Source organism: Cynoglossus semilaevis, chromosome 3 (assembly GCF_000523025.1).
Source record: "Cynoglossus semilaevis isolate Cse_v1.0 chromosome 3, Cse_v1.0, whole genome shotgun sequence".
Taxonomy (NCBI): Eukaryota; Metazoa; Chordata; class Actinopteri; order Pleuronectiformes; family Cynoglossidae; genus Cynoglossus; species Cynoglossus semilaevis.
In genome coordinates this window covers 79,268-96,650 of record NC_024309.1, presented here as the reverse complement: position 1 = coordinate 96,650, position 17,383 = coordinate 79,268, and the positions used below count along the sequence as shown (strand labels likewise).

Here is a 17,383-nt window from a genome sequence, read left to right as displayed (position 1 = left end):
GCCCCACTCCCACATGTGCAGATGTTCTCGTCCTGTTATAATGTCTTTGATTGTGCTTTGTGCTGAGAGGTTTTTTCTAAATCCCACACTGCGCTCCCCCCCCACGGGGCCTAGTTTGGAGTTGTCTTTTTTCCCTCCTCCTCCTTCCCTATCGTTTTTCAGTTGTTTTTCATCTTGGCCACCGAGAGTGGACGCTGGCATGTATGTTGCCGCTGCTCTCCGGGCGTATGTGTTGTTTGTTCTTTTTTTGTTTTGTTTTATGTACAGTGTCCTTGGGTGACTTGAAAGGTGCTTTTAAATAAAATGTATTATTATTATTATTATTATTATTATTTATTTATCTGTACAAACCACTGTATGAGTTGCTGGCACTAGCATTCTGCATACAATCCCCTGATTATCAAAATAGATTAAGAAAACCTGCTCTGATGCCATCTAGTGACTGGAGGTCTGTTTATCATTTAAGCATAAATAAAGACAGCACTGACAGTACTCCCCTCTCACGCCCCACCATTAGAGAAGCACTGCACTAGACCAATATGAGCAGAACTTGAGTGCTTACCCGGTCCTCCCATCCTTTCAAAAGTGAAAAATAAAAGTGAAAAAAAGAAGAATAAAATCCAAAACAAAAAAGAAAAAGAGGGAACAGACCTTGTCTGACTCTACCCGAATCCAAAACGAAAAAGAAAAAGAGGAAACAGACCTTGTCTGACTCTACCCGAATCACCCAGGCACAACTGACTTGGTGATCATAGTCCTCATGACCTGGAGTGTTGGGATAACTAAAGGAACCTGCAGGCCCAGTCAAGTAACCACCACATTCTGAAAAACACACAGAATATTGGTACAGCATGATAAAACAAAATTACACAGAAATGACATGAACTTTCAAAAAGAACTGCCATGGCTGCAATTTAACATTATTGTATTATTCTTATATTTAAAAAAATCTATGTAAATAAATAGAAATATTTCAAACTTAAAATAAAACATCTATGTTCAGAGTCACAACAACTCTTAACCTCTAAGTCAAGGTTTGGGTTGTTTCAAAGTTTCATATGCAGTTATGTTTGTATTTGTATTTACTTTTATTAACACTGTCAGCATGGGGGAAAAGTTTTACTGACCTTCTGGTGAAGCCCAAAAGATGTTGGCTGTTATGTGTTAAATAATTTCTCTCTCATATCTTAAAATAAGTCAGATTTTGATTTTTTTAATACAATTTTATATAATGAAAAAGGTCCACATAATAAAGTCTAACTTGAATTTTTGACAGACTTGCGGACAAGCATTGTGTGTGCCTAAATGCAAGATTTCTGCAAATATATATTTTTGCCATTTCATCTTGACATGTTACATTTGGTGTTACTGTTAATTCTTCATCATGTCCCCCTACTCACCTCCATAGTCCTTTCATAAAGTTTATTTTTGCTGTATTTACCTTGTTGTGGGGTCTGACACCGGGGCCCGGTCCACTGGGCGGTACAATTACACGTGAATCCGTTGGTGCCATCGATGCAAGTACCATTGTTTTGACATGGGTTGCTTGCACACTCATTTATGTTCTGGTCACAGTTTTGTCCTTGCCAGCCAATGTTACAATTGCAGGTGTAGCCAGGAGAAGATGTGATATCCTAAAAAAGCAGCAGAGCACTGGTCTGGCATTTACTTTTTAACTTTCTCAAAGATTCAGAACAGCATACAGACCAAGACATAGAAAATGGTAGTCCGGCAATCCTGTGATGCCACACTCTAGAACTGTTTTTCACTACCCAAAGTGGGGGTGTGCAGTGCCATTACAGTGGCGCTTGGATGGAATGAATGAATAAACAATGAAAACAACAAAACAAATCTTCGGGTTTTTTGTTTTTTCCACTCAGTGTAATTATATTATATTATTTATTTATTTCAAATATTGCCTCTCTGCAAACTCACTGTTAAGGTCCGTAAAAACACTTACATTTAAAATGTGTGACATAAATTAGTCTGAAAACAAAATACGTGTGTTCTGGGTTTTTTTTAATTAATTAATTTTTTTAGTGGGGTGTGTGCAAATATTCTTATGAACCAAAGGGGGGCAAAGCAAAAACAGTTTGGGAACTACTGGGTTAGTGAGTGTTAAGTGCTCTCCAACTGTATTACAGTGTGTCACTGTCCTCAGGTAAATCAACAATGTGGTAGAACCCTTAGATACAAGCTCCCCAAAAAAAGATTTTTAAAGTAAGGTAAGTAAGCAACTATTGCTTACTTAAGTATGTAAGTAAGCAACTATTGCAAGACTTTTCTCGTGATGTGAGGAAATATCTAGTTACAAGTGCTCAACCAAGGACTGGCATCCATTGAGTCATACGGCATGGAGAAGCCACAAACTTTTAGTGTTTAATAAAATAAAAATATATATAATCCTTCTCCTACGCTTAGTGGCCCCAACACTCACTCAATGTCCCTTGCTTGGTCATTTTACCCGTCGCTTTCTTTCTCTCTTTTCCTTTCTCTCTCTCTTTCTCTCTTTCTATCATCTAAATCGAGTCCTTACTCCCAGTCCCTCTCTGTCTCGCTCACTGTCTCTCGCTTGGTTATTTTACCAATTTTTACAAAAATAATATAAAATGTTTTCTTAATTATTTTTATTTTATATTATCAATATATGTGTTTGTATCTATGTTTATTGTGTTAGATGGGGGTTCATTTAATTAATTAACAGTGTATTTCTGGAACGAATGAATTGGTTTGTAGTTATTTTTAATGGGGAAAAGCAATTGAGATATAAGTGGATAAACACACGTGTACTGTTGTAGAGTGGAAAAGTGGAGCTTGGTTTAGCATTTGGAGAATAATTCGTAACTTGACGTTTCCTCGTATCTCAAGGAAAAGCTTGCAAAAGTTGCTTACTCGTAACTTGAGAAACCCGTATATCGGGTAGCTCGTATTTCAAGGTACAACTGTACTTGAAATGTGGCCTTTGGGATTCAACTCTAAAACTCAAAAAAAAAAAAATGAAAAGGTTCATTGATAACCAAATATGAATAAAACATTTGGCATTATTTCCAATCTCCTTTCTTAAATGAACACTCACCATACACTGCCCATGAACACAAGGGTTATTGGACTGACAGATGTTAGAGATCTGAGAGCAGCCTGTCGGCCCATATCCATTTCCTGTGTATCCTGCTGGGCAGGTGCATGAAGGGAAATTTGAACCTAATTGATGTAAGAGAATTAGGTGAGGGAGGAGAGTAAGGATTAGAATACAAGTTTACCACTACTATCATGTTAGTCAAAAAGAAAATAAATCACTCCACACCAGCTCAGGATCCATAAACACCAAAACCAAGGACAGAACTTTTTGGATTAATGAGAGTGCTAATTCCCAACTAATCTGTTTTTGTACATTACAGTACAAGGACGTTTGAGTCAGACAAAAGGAGAAAAGAGGAAGGAACAGAAAGTGAAGTTTGGAACTCTAGATGTAGGTACAATTACAGGGGGAAATAGAGAACTGGCTGATGTGATGGAGAGAAGAAGAATAGACATTTTGTGCATGCAGGAGACCAGGTGGAAGGGCAGCAAGGCAAAAAAATATTGGACGAGGCTACAAACTATTTTATCATGTTTCGGATGGGAAGAGAAATGGAGTAGGGGTGATCCTAAAGGAGGAATATGCAAGAAATGTGGTGAGAGTCCGACAGGTTGATGTGTGTGAAGGTAGAAATAGAGGGATTAATGATGAATGTTGTCAGCGGTTATGCTCCACAGATAGGCTGTAAGATGGAAGAAAAGGAGAAGTTCTGGAATGAGCTGGATTGGCTGATAGAGAGCATCACCAGGGGAGAGAGAGTGGTGTTTGGAGCAGACTTTAAAAGTTATATGACAGACAGAACAGAAGAGTGAAAATCAAGTGGTGAAAATTAAGGAAAGAGAAACATTGTGAAGACTTAGGAAGGAAGTAAGGGCAGTTCCGGGCCGTGTCAAGAAATTCCCAGATGATTGGGAGACTACAGTTACAATGATTAGAGAGACAGGTAGGAAGGTGCTAAGTATGTCCTCTGGGCAGAGAAAGGAAGATGAAGAGACCTGGTGGTGGAATGATGAGATCCAGGAGAGTGTGCAGAGAAAGAGATTAGCAAAGAAGAGATGGGACAGTGAGAGAACAGAAATGAGCTCATTCGAGAGACAACACAGAAAGGAAAGGTTTGGAGAAAAAGTTAGAGAAGCCAGATTGAAATGGTTTGGACATGTGCGGAGGAGGGACAGTGGATACATTGATAGAAAAATGCTAGAGATGGAGCTACCAGGTAGGAGACAAAGAGGAACGCCAAAGAGGAGATATATGAATGCAGTGAGGGAGGGCATGTAGATAGTTGGAGTCAGAGTAGAAGATACAGAGAACAGGGTAAAATGGAAAACATTTATTAGCTGTGGCAACCCCTAAAAAAAAAAAGGGAGAAAGCCAAAAGGAAAAGAAGATAGTGCTTGTTTAATTAATATAAGGTCGTATTAACCTCAGGGCATTGGTGCAAAAAAGAGTCTCTGCTGTATCTAAATCTAGTAACAAGGTTCAAAAGTAGGTTATGAAGTACATGTATACAGAACCTGGAATGTGTAGGTACTACCACAGTCCTTTTAAGGACTCCCATAATCCCACTGCTTCCGGTAAATCCACATACGTCACGATCAGTAACCTCCACAACCTTTAAATTGGGGGGCCAGCCCCAATTTCACTCTCTCTGTTCAGGACTTTCGCTCCGTAGAACCCCTGATGAAAAGAGAAACCTGCTCGCCTCAGAAGAATAAGAACCAACGTGCTTTTGTAGACACCATTGCCCACGGTGATAAATGCTCTGGTATCGTCTTTTTCTTAGCTGAGTTAACCGGTAATTAAGTTACACAAGTAACGTAGCGCTGCGACCAAAGCAGTTATTGTAAAGTTTAGAAGCGACAGGATTCCGTCTAACAGTAATCGTGTGAACCAGCACATCGACAGTCAGAGACTTTTCCTCCCGAAGTGGACTTTCGGAACCAAGAGGACTCTCTGCACACAGTGGAACCAGAGGACGTCCCCAGCTCTGGCAAGGACCCAAGAAGTGCGGACTTTCCACTACCCTCTCAATACGAGCAGACGTTCACTACAGTAAGGCTGGCATTAAGTGCGCACATTGAATTGTGTCGGCTGAAATCTGTGCTGCTTTTATAGCTAGCCTGTTGCATGCACTTCTTTTCTAACCTCCTGACTCGGTGTTATACTCTTGTACACCGTCAGTATTTAAGTGTTAACTTATAACGTTATCAGTATTGGGATCAGGAAAACTCCGACAAAGTCCTTTGTCTTGAGTAGACCACGCGGTACGCCTCCCTTCCCCCATATACTTTGATAACATCACAAGCACTGTTTCAATGTACCTGAGCGCATCTTGGTGCGTGTACACAACACCCATTCACACCTCCGTGAGCGCATACACGCCTCACGTGTTTCCTGTTGCCGTTCCTTCTACCTCGCAGTTCTTCCACTGCGCAGTCGCGTATGTGATCACGCCTCAAGTGCTCAGTCGCTTGCTTGTTAGCGGCAACATCTCTCTCTCTCTTTCTCTCTCGTACACGACCACTCGTGTACACACGCACACAAGTACACACACACACCTACACACACACGTATGCCTTGTTTTGTTATGATGAGCATTGTTTATGAGTTCAATCACCGTCATTAACTTGACAGTGTTGTATAAATAAATTGGTTTTTCTTAAACTGTTGGTCTGTGTCGTTACTTTATTCATTGAAGCCACCCAATTTGCCAAGAATTCTAAAAATCCTTCAGATATTTAATTGTTATTGGATACTATTGATTTTAGTATATTTGTAATACTTCAAGTAATACATTATTGCTATATTAGTAGGTTAAAATAACAATTAAAGATCACTTTAATGAGACTGATCGTGTTATTAATTTGAGACTGGTTAATAACACCGAGTGCTCCTAAGCAGCACTCGGCCCATTGCACCTATAAATGTAAGCCCAGAATTTTATGTCATTGAAGTGAGGACATGTTGCAACAACTAATAATATTAGTTAATCTGTATATATAAAATGAAACCAACACTACCTGTTGCAGAGGTGCACGTAGCTAGAAAGTGGCAGCCTCCATTGTTGGTAGCACAGATGTTCGTTGGAGTGCATGTTCTCCCATCTCCTTCATACCCTGCATAAGTATATTTGTAAAGTTACACAGCAGACAGAAACAGAAGTCGGCAGAAATGAGATTTAGTTATTGTTCGTTAGGGACAAGTCAATGAATTATCAAAAAGAAGTTCAGTTATGACTGATCCGTTAACTGACTTGTGGCACCACATAAAACACCAGCATAACATTTAGTGGTACCACATAAAACACCAGCATAACATTTAAGACACAATCTGTATAGTCAACATATTGCTTGTTGTCTGAGTGAAAACAACTATGAATCACGAATTTCCAAGAAGGACGAGTAGAACTAACTCAAGAAATAGGCCTTGTATAAACACGTAAAGGGTGATTCAAATGTTATTAAATGTTTAATTTAGATAAATATTATAATAATATAATATACCATATGTTATTTATACAAGTAAAAAGTAAAGTGTTTATATTTTCCTTATCTGTACAGATAAGGAAGCATCTTCTCAATTTCAATTTCTCTGGTGTATTAAGAAAAAAGAGAAATGATTTTCAAATGTATGTTGTGCACCTTACCCAAAGGACAGGAGCCACAGTGGAATGAACCCATGGTGTTCAGGCATTGTACCAGTGGAGTAATGGAGCATCCACCATTGTTGTTCGTACATTCATTCACATCCTGACAGCTGTAACCATTACCTTGCCACCCTGTCATTTAGAAGACATACATTGATGTCTTAACAGATCCATACCTAAATTAAACTTAAATTACATTCATATGAATTTTGAAGATATCATTAGAGGGGGAAAAATATCACATGGATAAAATAGTGAAATTAGCACAAATGCTTAATCCAAGTTTGTCACTGTGTATTTTTTCTTTTGCAAACAAAAATATATATCTATATCCTTAGAAGACTTCTCAATGGGAAATATTTGAAATTCACAAAATTCCATTGGCTCTCAATGTTATGCCCCAAGGGGACAGAAAACTTTTTATGACTCAATGTTATGCCCCCAAGGGGACAGAAAACTTTTTATGATAATTTGATTTCATTTATTCACTGTCACTGAGACTTTGTGCGTCTGCTAAAAATTACAGTTTTTCAACAACACTAATACATGTGTACAAGGTTATCCAGTATGAGAGGCAATGTTATATCGTACCAGCAGGGCAGGCTCCGCAGTAGAATGAGCCTTCAGTGTTGTGACATGGAACAACTGGGTTGGTGGAACAAGGTTTGTTAGGAAGGTTGCATTCGTCAACATCGGCTGTACAAGCTGGGTTACCAGCTGAGGTCCCCCAGCCAGTCTGACAGATGCACTTGAAGCTAGGCTGTTTGGTAGTGGAGAAAGACAGAAGGTAAAACCCGGTAATTAATGTTATGTTTTGAATTAGTTTTGCACACAACTATTATTGACACTTTCTTGGCTTTTGAACTTGATTTTATTAAGCTTAAAGTGATTGAGTAAAAATGCAAAAATGTTCTAGTTGTGTGTGTCTTTTAATGACAAGATGGATATGCTCTATTGGCATTTATAAAGAATAATGCAACAATATTATTTTGTTATTAAATAGTGAATTTGAAAGCAGTTGTAGCAACATGTAGAGATAACATCATCTCCTCCATCACCACCTGATGTAACACCATAAAGAGCTGCGCTAGCAATTCCAGGCCAGTCAACGCAGAGCGCAAACGCCAATTAGTGATAAAGTAACGGAATCAACACACCAGCAACAGTTCATTGCCACAAGTTTTGTGAGTGCGACTCTATAGGAAAAGGCCTCTGAACGATACACTGAAATCACGGAGACGATAACTCACTATTGGGCGAGGATATTATAAATACTCCTAATGAATGTTTTTATGTTTGTGTTACTGAATAATTATTTTGTTTGGTTTGTCTTTTCATCACGAATTTGAGATCATCATTTTTTTTCTTTTTTGTTTTGATAAGAGGGACTTTTCTTTTGAAAGGTTCCTGTCCTAGTTACAGAGTTTCACTGTTGTAAATAAGTATGTAATAGGTAGTTGGTACCTTCCAGTGGACTCACCACCCGCAGGGAGCAACAGGGGGTTGGTACAGTGCAATGTGATTTGGTGGTGACTGCTGCCCCAGCGACCCAGTGACTTACGTAAGTTATTGTTACGCTATGGTGATGTTTGGAAATGTAACACAGTGTGTTGGGTTAAGGATTGTTAATAGAACTAAAATCATCAGTTCCACCAGTGAGACCATCTTTCAATAGGAAATGCTGCAGTTATGATTTTAATTAATACCGTGGCCAGACATGGATTTGTGGGTTTAGTGGACAAATCAAACCAACGATATGACTTGCCTTCTTTTTTTCTGATGTTGCTATTGTGGTCTCGTGGTGTCCAAAAATTGTCCTAACATAATAGTAAAGGGAGTTGCTTAAGCTTAAAGACAGATATTTTTCATGTTTTATATTACATTTGATCCCTTTTCTATTAACCTTCCTATTCTAGGTATTTCATATTTCATAGTCCCATTGGAGTGGACAATTTTGTAGTAATTTTAAGTTTATGTTTAATTATTTTCACCCTGATATTATTTTATTTCAAGTTTTTGTATTTTTGTTTTAGAACAGGTAAATCAAACCTATATAGACTTAGATATAATGTGGCTTTTGTTCAATAAAAGCATGGCAATATCCCATTTTCTTAGTTAAATGTCATCAGCTATTCAGTGTTTGAGAGTACCTAAAAACAGGGAATCTATTGAAGCTGAAAAAATGTCAAAGAAACAGGAACTGCATGCAAACTATTTTCTTATGTATCGCAAGTCATATCGTCATCACACATTTTGATCAAATCGTGCAGGCCCTAATAGAGATAATGCTGTGTTTGAGTTGTGAGGCAATGGCTTTTGCTAGACTTTTGGACATGAAGGATAGGTTTAAATGAGCGGCTGGTTATAGGTAATGCGAATACCTTGCCCCCACTACCTGGGTAGGTCCGTGCATGTTAGGTAAAGTGGTGAATGGAATTGGAAGTAGTCTTACATTGTAAACAACCAACCCCAGTTAAATTTGCAAGCATAAAATAAAAAAAAAAAACGGCTCTACCTGTCCTCATTTGCAAGCATAAAATAAAATGGTTGAATGGCTGTACCTGTCCTGTGACAACCCTGTCTGCATCAATACACAAGCCATGAACACACAAGTCCTGTCCTGTAGTCCTGCAGTCATCGTAACGGACAGTGCACAGGGCACCAGACCATTCTGGAGAACAACTGCATCTGTTCACATGCAGACACAAACACAAATACCAACAAATTGTAATACAACAGTATGATTTATGAGAAAGAATAATGAAGTTTGGGTAAAAAAAAAAGATGATAGAATGAGGAAAAATATTGGATATGTAAATAGATGGTATTAGTTTGGTTTTAATGACTTTTCAATGGTGTCAGTAAAACAACTAGTTGCTATTGCTTCACTTCTTGAAGTTAGTAAGATACAAAAACGATAAACAATAAAAAAAAAAAAAAACAATAAAAAAAAAAACCCAATAACACATTATTGTGTATTTAAGGCCCTGGCATTAGGTTGTGAGGTTATGGTGATTTTCATTAGTTTTTTCAGTATGTTTGAAATCTTAAACAGGGTGACTGCTTTAGATAAGTGATGAAACACTGACCTCTCTGTCCTTGTCTCTGTCTTGTTAAATTTTACAAAAACACGATGACCAGAGGGAAGCACAAAAAAAATCAGATTTAGCTGCTTTAAATACCGTTTAATCTACATATAACTTGTAGAATACAAAATTCAATATTGAAATTTTTCATTTCAACCTAGATGTTTTTACATATTTAATAAGATGAAAAATACCTTAAATGGGGTTAAAAGGACCATCCTAGTCAACTACTACTACATACTTTGAGGGGGAAAAAAAGCCAGCACAACATATCCATGTAGGCTCAACTGCAAGCTGGTGAAAAACAGAATTTGCCAAGCAAATAATAAAATGCAAGAAAGAAAATGCATATACTGCAAACAATTCATGTAAAGTGCTAAATTACAAATATATATATATATATATATATATATATATATATATACACACAACACAGGTTTTAGGATCATCCTCAATTGAACTGACCATACTAGAATAAGCCTGCAGGATTTCTGCACTATGAATTGGATGAACACCTGCCAGACACTGTGGTTTGCTGTGGATCCTACTAATCATGTGTTAATAATTCACTGTTGGATCATCAAGAAAGCAGACCTATATAAACAAGTTTCTTGCACAGCTAATAAGACGAGTGGCCAAAAATCCTTAAAGGCCAGATATCTAAGACCCAGAGGTCAAAGTTAATCTACTTCATCTAACACTATTCCCTGGCTCCTCTGAAGGAATGTATAGAGATACTGTATCTAAAGGGTATCTCGTTTGGCACTGCTGCATGTCTCAGTGCAATAAAAACATGTCTTTTCATGAGACGACAGGTGCATGACTATGATGGAAGACTGTAATGGAAGCAACTTGAGGTCAACTGACTGGATGTGATGACATAATCAAAGAAACGAAGACTAACAAGATCTAGAAGCACTTGAAAACAGACAGTAGCAGTAGCATTTTGACCCGCTAGCAGATTCTCAGCCCCAAGGAAGCTGGGAGTGGTAAATTTAATGACTGATATATAGTTTTTAACATCACAGTAAAAGAATCACTTCTGGACAATGAAAATCTCTGCAAACCTTATTTTGCAGAGTCGGGGTACCTACATATCACTAAGGCACCATCAGACCTTAATGATTTAGAGACCTTGTTTCTAGTGTCTATTAGATATTTTCCCTGACTAAAAGTCTGTGACCACTTATCTAACATTCTTGGAAAATTTAAAATGATTTCAGGTCAGTTCAAATTCACCTAAAACATTTAGCAGTTCTTGAAAAACAAGCGTAAAAGTAGGCTTTAAATAGTGTATTGATTGTGACTCATAAAGAAATTGAATTTAAATCATTTTAATTTGCTAATTTTTAATTATAATTATCACTTTGAGTTTTTATTCCATACACCCTTGCTGATGAAATATTTATTCAAGCTTTTAAATCGCTCCTACATCCTACACATCCATGACCAGAGGAGGTAAAACATGATCAAATTGAACTGAAAATGTTAAATGTTAAGAGAAACATACGTAAATGATCCAGGACTGTTAACACATGTGGCTCCATTCTGGCATCCTTGCGAAGTTCCTGACAAAACCTGGCATTCATTGACATCTGTAGCACATATAGGCCCCTGAGAGCAGACGTTTAAACATACAGAAAGAAGAACACTAGATAAATATTTGCTGTACACATGAGAAATTGTATTTTTGTCATGAGCAAATTGCTATGAATAAACAGTAAATTTACTAATACTCATAATTTGATACTAAAATATTTACTTAAAATTTGATGTTACCATCATTTGCATCATAATAGTATCTATAATAGATACAACTGAAACAGAAAGGGCAATGCGTTTTTTTGGTTATTTTGTAATACTAATCGCCTATGTGGCCCTCTAGTGAGAGAATGATGGCAATTGTGGCCCCCAGCTCATGGATATGAGACTTCTGGTTTACAGGACACACCTGGTAACAAAATATTGGGAAACTAACAACACATCATCAGTAAATTTGAGGCTGACTCAAAGCTTTTTTCTATTTATGCAACCTCTCTTTTTAGTGCTTGCCCCGAGTTTATGCATTTTATCAATACATTATTTCAATGCTCTTTCCTAAAGATGGGCTTTTTAGCTTCCCCCCAAATGTGGAATTATGTGCAGACTAAATGTCAATTTATTTTTTACCCATGAAGCTATTTTATTTTATGATTTACTGCATTTCCTATTGTTTTTCTTTTTTTATTAAAAGGCTTTAGTTAGTCATTTACAAATCGGAAAAACAGAACAAAAATCTCTCTTTTTTTAATTTTTTTTTTTTTTTGTATTGAATGTTGAACACTGATCTATCTCTTCCCTGAACTGATAGTGACAACACTAGCCCTAAGCTCATTTGAGTTGGAGACCCCTGATGTGGAAACTGAGTGAAAGCAAAACTGGTCACGTAAATATCATCGCAGCCTGATTCTCAAAATATATTAAAAAGAGGAAAAAAAAAATACATTACCCCTAATAGTCTTCTCTTTATACATAGAAAACTATTACATTTGTCTTTCTGACTGTGGGATTGTAACATGTCTTTCATTTACTTGCCTGGTTTTACATCAATACCCATGTAACTGTTGGTTTTATTCACAGATGTGTAATTTTCTATAAGTTGCTTTTTGATGTTTGGTGAATCCACAAATGCATGTAGTAATCCAGTGTAACTCACAGCCCAATTGTTTGGACACAGGCAGTGGAACGAGTTGAGTGTATTTATACATGTTCCTCCATTTTGACAGGGATCACTGGTGCAGGACACTTGCTGGACCGTCTGCGGGTAAACAGAAAACAGGAGGAAAGCATGAAAAGTGCTTTGATATTAACACTGAGTCTTTACCTTTGAATATTTGTCTAATTAGTTACCACTTCAAGTGCAGTCACCCTGGTCAAAAGGCCTGACACCTAGGAAAAAGAGAACAGTAAAATAGGTTTTAGAGATGGTGTGCACAGTCTATGAGCTATTACTCATACAGTTCAGAGGTTGATATTAAAATATCAAAGCAATGCAGTTGAATGAAAAGAAAAAGTACTACTGAAGAAAAAAATGTTTGATTTTCCTACAACATGCGTGTAAACTAGTTAACATTCCAACCTTAGTTTGAAGATCGTTCAGTCTGTTGTCCACTTCTGGGGGAATTGCACCACCATGAATTCTAATGTCATCAATGTCCTCTTTGTTAATCTTTATCTGAAATGGATGATTGTATTTACATTTATTATACAAAATGTAACAAACTTCAATTGTTGACAATAATAATAAAACTAATAATTATAATAAGAGAAAGAGCGATAATGATCTTTCATTGTGACACAGCACACCACTACACACAACAAAATGTGACCTCTGCTTTTAACCCATCACCAAACTGAGCAGGTTGCAGCTTATAAGAATGCTCAGAGCACCTCAGTGGTAACTTGGTAAAGTCCAACCTGAAGCCTTCTGGACCCAAGTCCACTTCCTTAACCACTAAGCCACCACTGTCCAAACAACAACAATGAAGACCTACAAATAGATAGAGTGCAGTAAAAGAACATCAGTTTATTTATTCTACTAATAGTTACTAATAAAAATGAGATTGTGAGGTCTCAGGGGGGGTTCTATATAGCTTAGAATTGGTGGTGCAGGATGTCCTCTCTGGTCTCGCTCGCCATTCGTCTACATAATTGTTTATAGAAGCTCCACTCCCACCGTTCAACCCTCAAAAGACGACAGAGATTGGTGTGGGACTTTGCCTGTACTGCGGTAAGAACATTTTATTAAAGTTTGCCCATGGCTGATAAAAAGGTCTGCTCATACCTAGGGTGGGAGTGGGCCTTCAGGCTGGAATTTCTACCAAGCGTTAGCTTGTAAAGTTTTTGCCTTAGAGCAGTGGTTCTCAAACTTTTTATATTCTGTACCACTTGAGAAAACATTGAGCTCTCTGATTACCACCATAAAGATCAACCGCTCTCTGAGTACCACCATGATGACCAAAATTAGAATATAGCAGCATAGGCCTTCCCTATTAGCTTCCACCACACAGGAGAGATGTTTATAAATGTTTATAAAGGTGTTTATGTTTAAATGTTGTATTAATTATGCATGATATGTTTCAGATTTATTCAATTGAAAATGTAAATGTGAAAATAGTGCATACCACTAGAGAGCACTCGCGTACCACAGTTTGAGAACCACTGCCTTAGATGGTTCCCAGCTGTCCACTATTATGGATGACACCACCATAGGTTCCTCCTCTCCGGTAACCATCGGAAGGAGATTTAATTTTTTCTTATTCTGTCCCCTTACACTTTACAATCTCCATATGGATTGGGTCTCCTGCTTCAGTCTCACAATATGATGACCTCCAGGAGGTATTCAGCAAAGACAGGGTATCATCCCTACTACCTCATCAGCCCTTGTAAAATTAGCCTCCTCCCCAGCAACTAACTAAACTCACAACAGATCTGCCATTGTCAGCCTCTGCCCCTACCATTGCTCGTCAGCTGCAGGAATCCTGCCTGCACCCCTCTTCAGCTCCAATGCCTCTGTTGCCATAGTTCCTGGCTGATTGCTTCAACCGACATTTGCACATTCCTAAATTTGTAAATAAACCCTTGTACTTACCTGCTCCCATTCCTCTGTCTGCTCCCAGATCTTTCTCAACAACATTGGTTTAATGAGACGTAACAGAACAGAACCACCAGAGCAGGGAGCAGTGATAAAATCATTGGTTGGTGAATTTAGTTGACACAAACTTATTAATCCAGCCTTTTTAATATGGTTAAAGTTTGTTTTGTTCTTCTTCTTCCTCTGTATCATATATGAGTTTTGTGAGGGAAATGAGTCTACATGGGCACACCTGCTTCGGAAGCAGTGAGTCCTGGGTTTGATTTCCAGAGGAATCACTCATCCTCTTGTAAATTGCTTTGCATAAAAAGTCTGCTAAATGCATGAAAATGTGTAACCATGCTCAAATGGCTAGAACACAATTCACACATAGATATCCTGTATTTATTTATGAATTAAAATGTCAGCTTTTAATTTTATATTTTTACAAATGAGAAATGTTACTTATTATGTGGAATAATCCCACTGAAATAAAAAAGACGCCATCGTTGAAGCGCAACCATATGTTTTATCTCTCGCACCCTCTAGTGGCTGCTCGCGTACACTACAATTTGGGAATCCCTGATCCATGTGAATGCACAAGATTACACATTAACTGTTTTCAATTAACTACCAATGGATACATGGCCCACATACCTGTTATCTGTCCAAAAACCTGAGTTTGTTTTCTTTCACGTTAATCATTGTTTCAGTCACATGAGGAGCAGTTTTTTTTGTTTGTTTTCTTTTTGCTGTTTGAAAGCAGATATGATTTTAGAACGGTTGTTTTACACAATAGTGGTTCATATTTTAAGGCTGTTTGTTTAAATGAGTTGCTTTACAGCTGCAGCCTTTTGGACAAGAAGGACCCAATAAAACATTTTCAATGTTACAAAACAGTATTTTAACAAAAATGATGTTAGTTAATTAGTTAATAAGTTGATTTTGAACACTATATATATATATATATATANGTGTGTGTGTGTATGTGTAACTTTCTCTATGGACAACATAACAAGTCAGAACTTGAGGAAAGAGGAGCCACTAAATTAACTGGATAGTATAGAATAGAATCGAACTGGTCCAAGACCTTTATTTACATGTAAATAAAAATAACTCACCTGGCTTAAAAGCTTGGTAAGGTCTTCTTCACCCACTTTGACACTGCCTGATGCTGATGTCTGAAAACGTATCTCTTTATTGTTTCCAGTCTTGAAGATAAGATGGCCATCATCCGACAGCATGGAAGGTCTAAACAATTGAAATTAGAGGATAATAAGTGTATGTAAAAAGAGTACTGTTGGTAAATTATCACATTTTAGATAAACATTTTAAAGTTAAACGTCTAAATTAATAATTACAACTTATATTTTTTTTTAAAAGGGGCTGAATAAAATACGAAATAACTGAAGTTGTTAACATGCTTTACTTTAAATTTTGATAACAAAACTTAGTGTTACTACAATTAATACAATTATTACAATAATACAATTATCTGAAGATACTGACATTGTAACGAGTTACAATGATATTAAACCTAAATACATGAGTACTCACTGCTCAACGCTCAGACTCCTGTTCTTTGGCTGCCCAGCGTTTCTCCCATCGCAATGAATTCCCACTAGTACAAAACATGTGTAAAAGAGCCATGAGAGCTGCAGTGCCCAAGCCATATGTGTTGCCTGGTCAGTGAAATGGGCTTAACTGAGGTCTTCAGAGACTTTGACCTAACATTTCAGCCATAAAGTAAATCCTGACTTACCAGGTAAGCTCTATATTTCATAGGTAGAAGGTCTATCCCATGACTGTAGTTGATGAATAACCTGTGTGTGTATGTCCAAAATTAAAATTTCTTTAATAAATGATTACATAAGATAAAAACTGAAGGTACCCACCAGCCATAATTCGATTAAAAATCAATCTTAATCATACCACAAATTAAAATTTAGCAGTAGTGAGCTAATAACACAACATCAGTTTGGTTAAAATACTGTTTTGTAACATTGAAAATGTTTTAATTGGTCAAAATGATATCATTCTAAATTTTAAAACGTGCATATTGAACAGGTATAATCACGATTTAACAGTACTTGCAGCATTACTCAAGTTATTGCACAGCGTATATTACAATGGACCTTGCTCCTTTTTTACCATTTTAATTTACTCACTGTATATAGCCCCATCCTGGTATATGTTTATATTTATCTTCAAATCTGAATCTAAAGTATTTTCATTTTAATTGTAATATTTTATTTTATTTTTTAAACAGCTGTTCTGACGAGCTGTTAATAGTGTTCTTTATTGAAGTAGAAAAAAGTTTAGGAACCATTGCATTATATGATTTAGAGAGTCACATGATTTAGAGAGTCACATGAGTTATTGAAGTCACGTGATTTATTTAGTATTGTATCTCATAAACAACTTTGAATCCATCATTATTCACATACACATTATTGCAGTACATTTAACTCAGATTTTCTATTGTGCAGAACGCCAAGAAAATATTGCTGAGTGCTAATCTGCTTCTGGCTAACTATAAATCAATAATTGCTCTGCATGCATCTACTCTCTAGTGCTAGCCCATTTGCTCCCTAGTGGAATGCAGTATGTTTTTTATTGTCAGAGAATTCAACCTGAGTCATTTAAGCTCAAAATTGCATGTTTATGTTTTACTGTCACAACCCTGTTCAAGAAAATATATGAACGTTTTTTATGTACTTTATTGATATTCAACTATTTTTGTAATCTTTATATTGAAACTATTTAATTTTTATAGACAGGTAAAACAAGGTTAGAACTGCTGATTGTATTGTTTCCCCAAGTAACATATGTAACAGTCAATCATGTGATAGAGAGTTAATGATTATACTAAGCAACACATTTTCATGGTTGTAAAGAGCACATAAGAATTTGAGTGCAGCACTATGTTTCAGCTGACCTTTACATCGTAAAAGACTCTA

The 17,383-nt window shown here is 36.9% G+C and overlaps 1 protein-coding gene across 1 annotated transcript in view; it reads right to left on the bottom strand.

The window, feature by feature from the left end:
* The window catches only part of cubn (cubilin (intrinsic factor-cobalamin receptor)), a 90,338-nt gene extending 74,113 nt beyond the window's left edge, over positions 1 to 16,225 (bottom strand). The window contains 13 exon segments of the mRNA XM_025054505.1: positions 704 to 822; positions 1,442 to 1,634; positions 3,077 to 3,201; positions 6,100 to 6,195; positions 6,726 to 6,857; positions 7,317 to 7,485; positions 9,287 to 9,413; positions 11,322 to 11,425; positions 12,507 to 12,608; positions 12,701 to 12,739; positions 12,930 to 13,025; positions 15,545 to 15,674; positions 15,981 to 16,225. Of these exon segments, the coding sequence (XP_024910273.1) occupies positions 704 to 822; positions 1,442 to 1,634; positions 3,077 to 3,201; positions 6,100 to 6,195; positions 6,726 to 6,857; positions 7,317 to 7,485; positions 9,287 to 9,413; positions 11,322 to 11,425; positions 12,507 to 12,608; positions 12,701 to 12,739; positions 12,930 to 13,025; positions 15,545 to 15,674; positions 15,981 to 16,096 (1,548 nt within the window). The 5' untranslated portion in view covers positions 16,097 to 16,225.
* Positions 16,226 to 17,383: the final 1,158 nt, after the last annotated feature.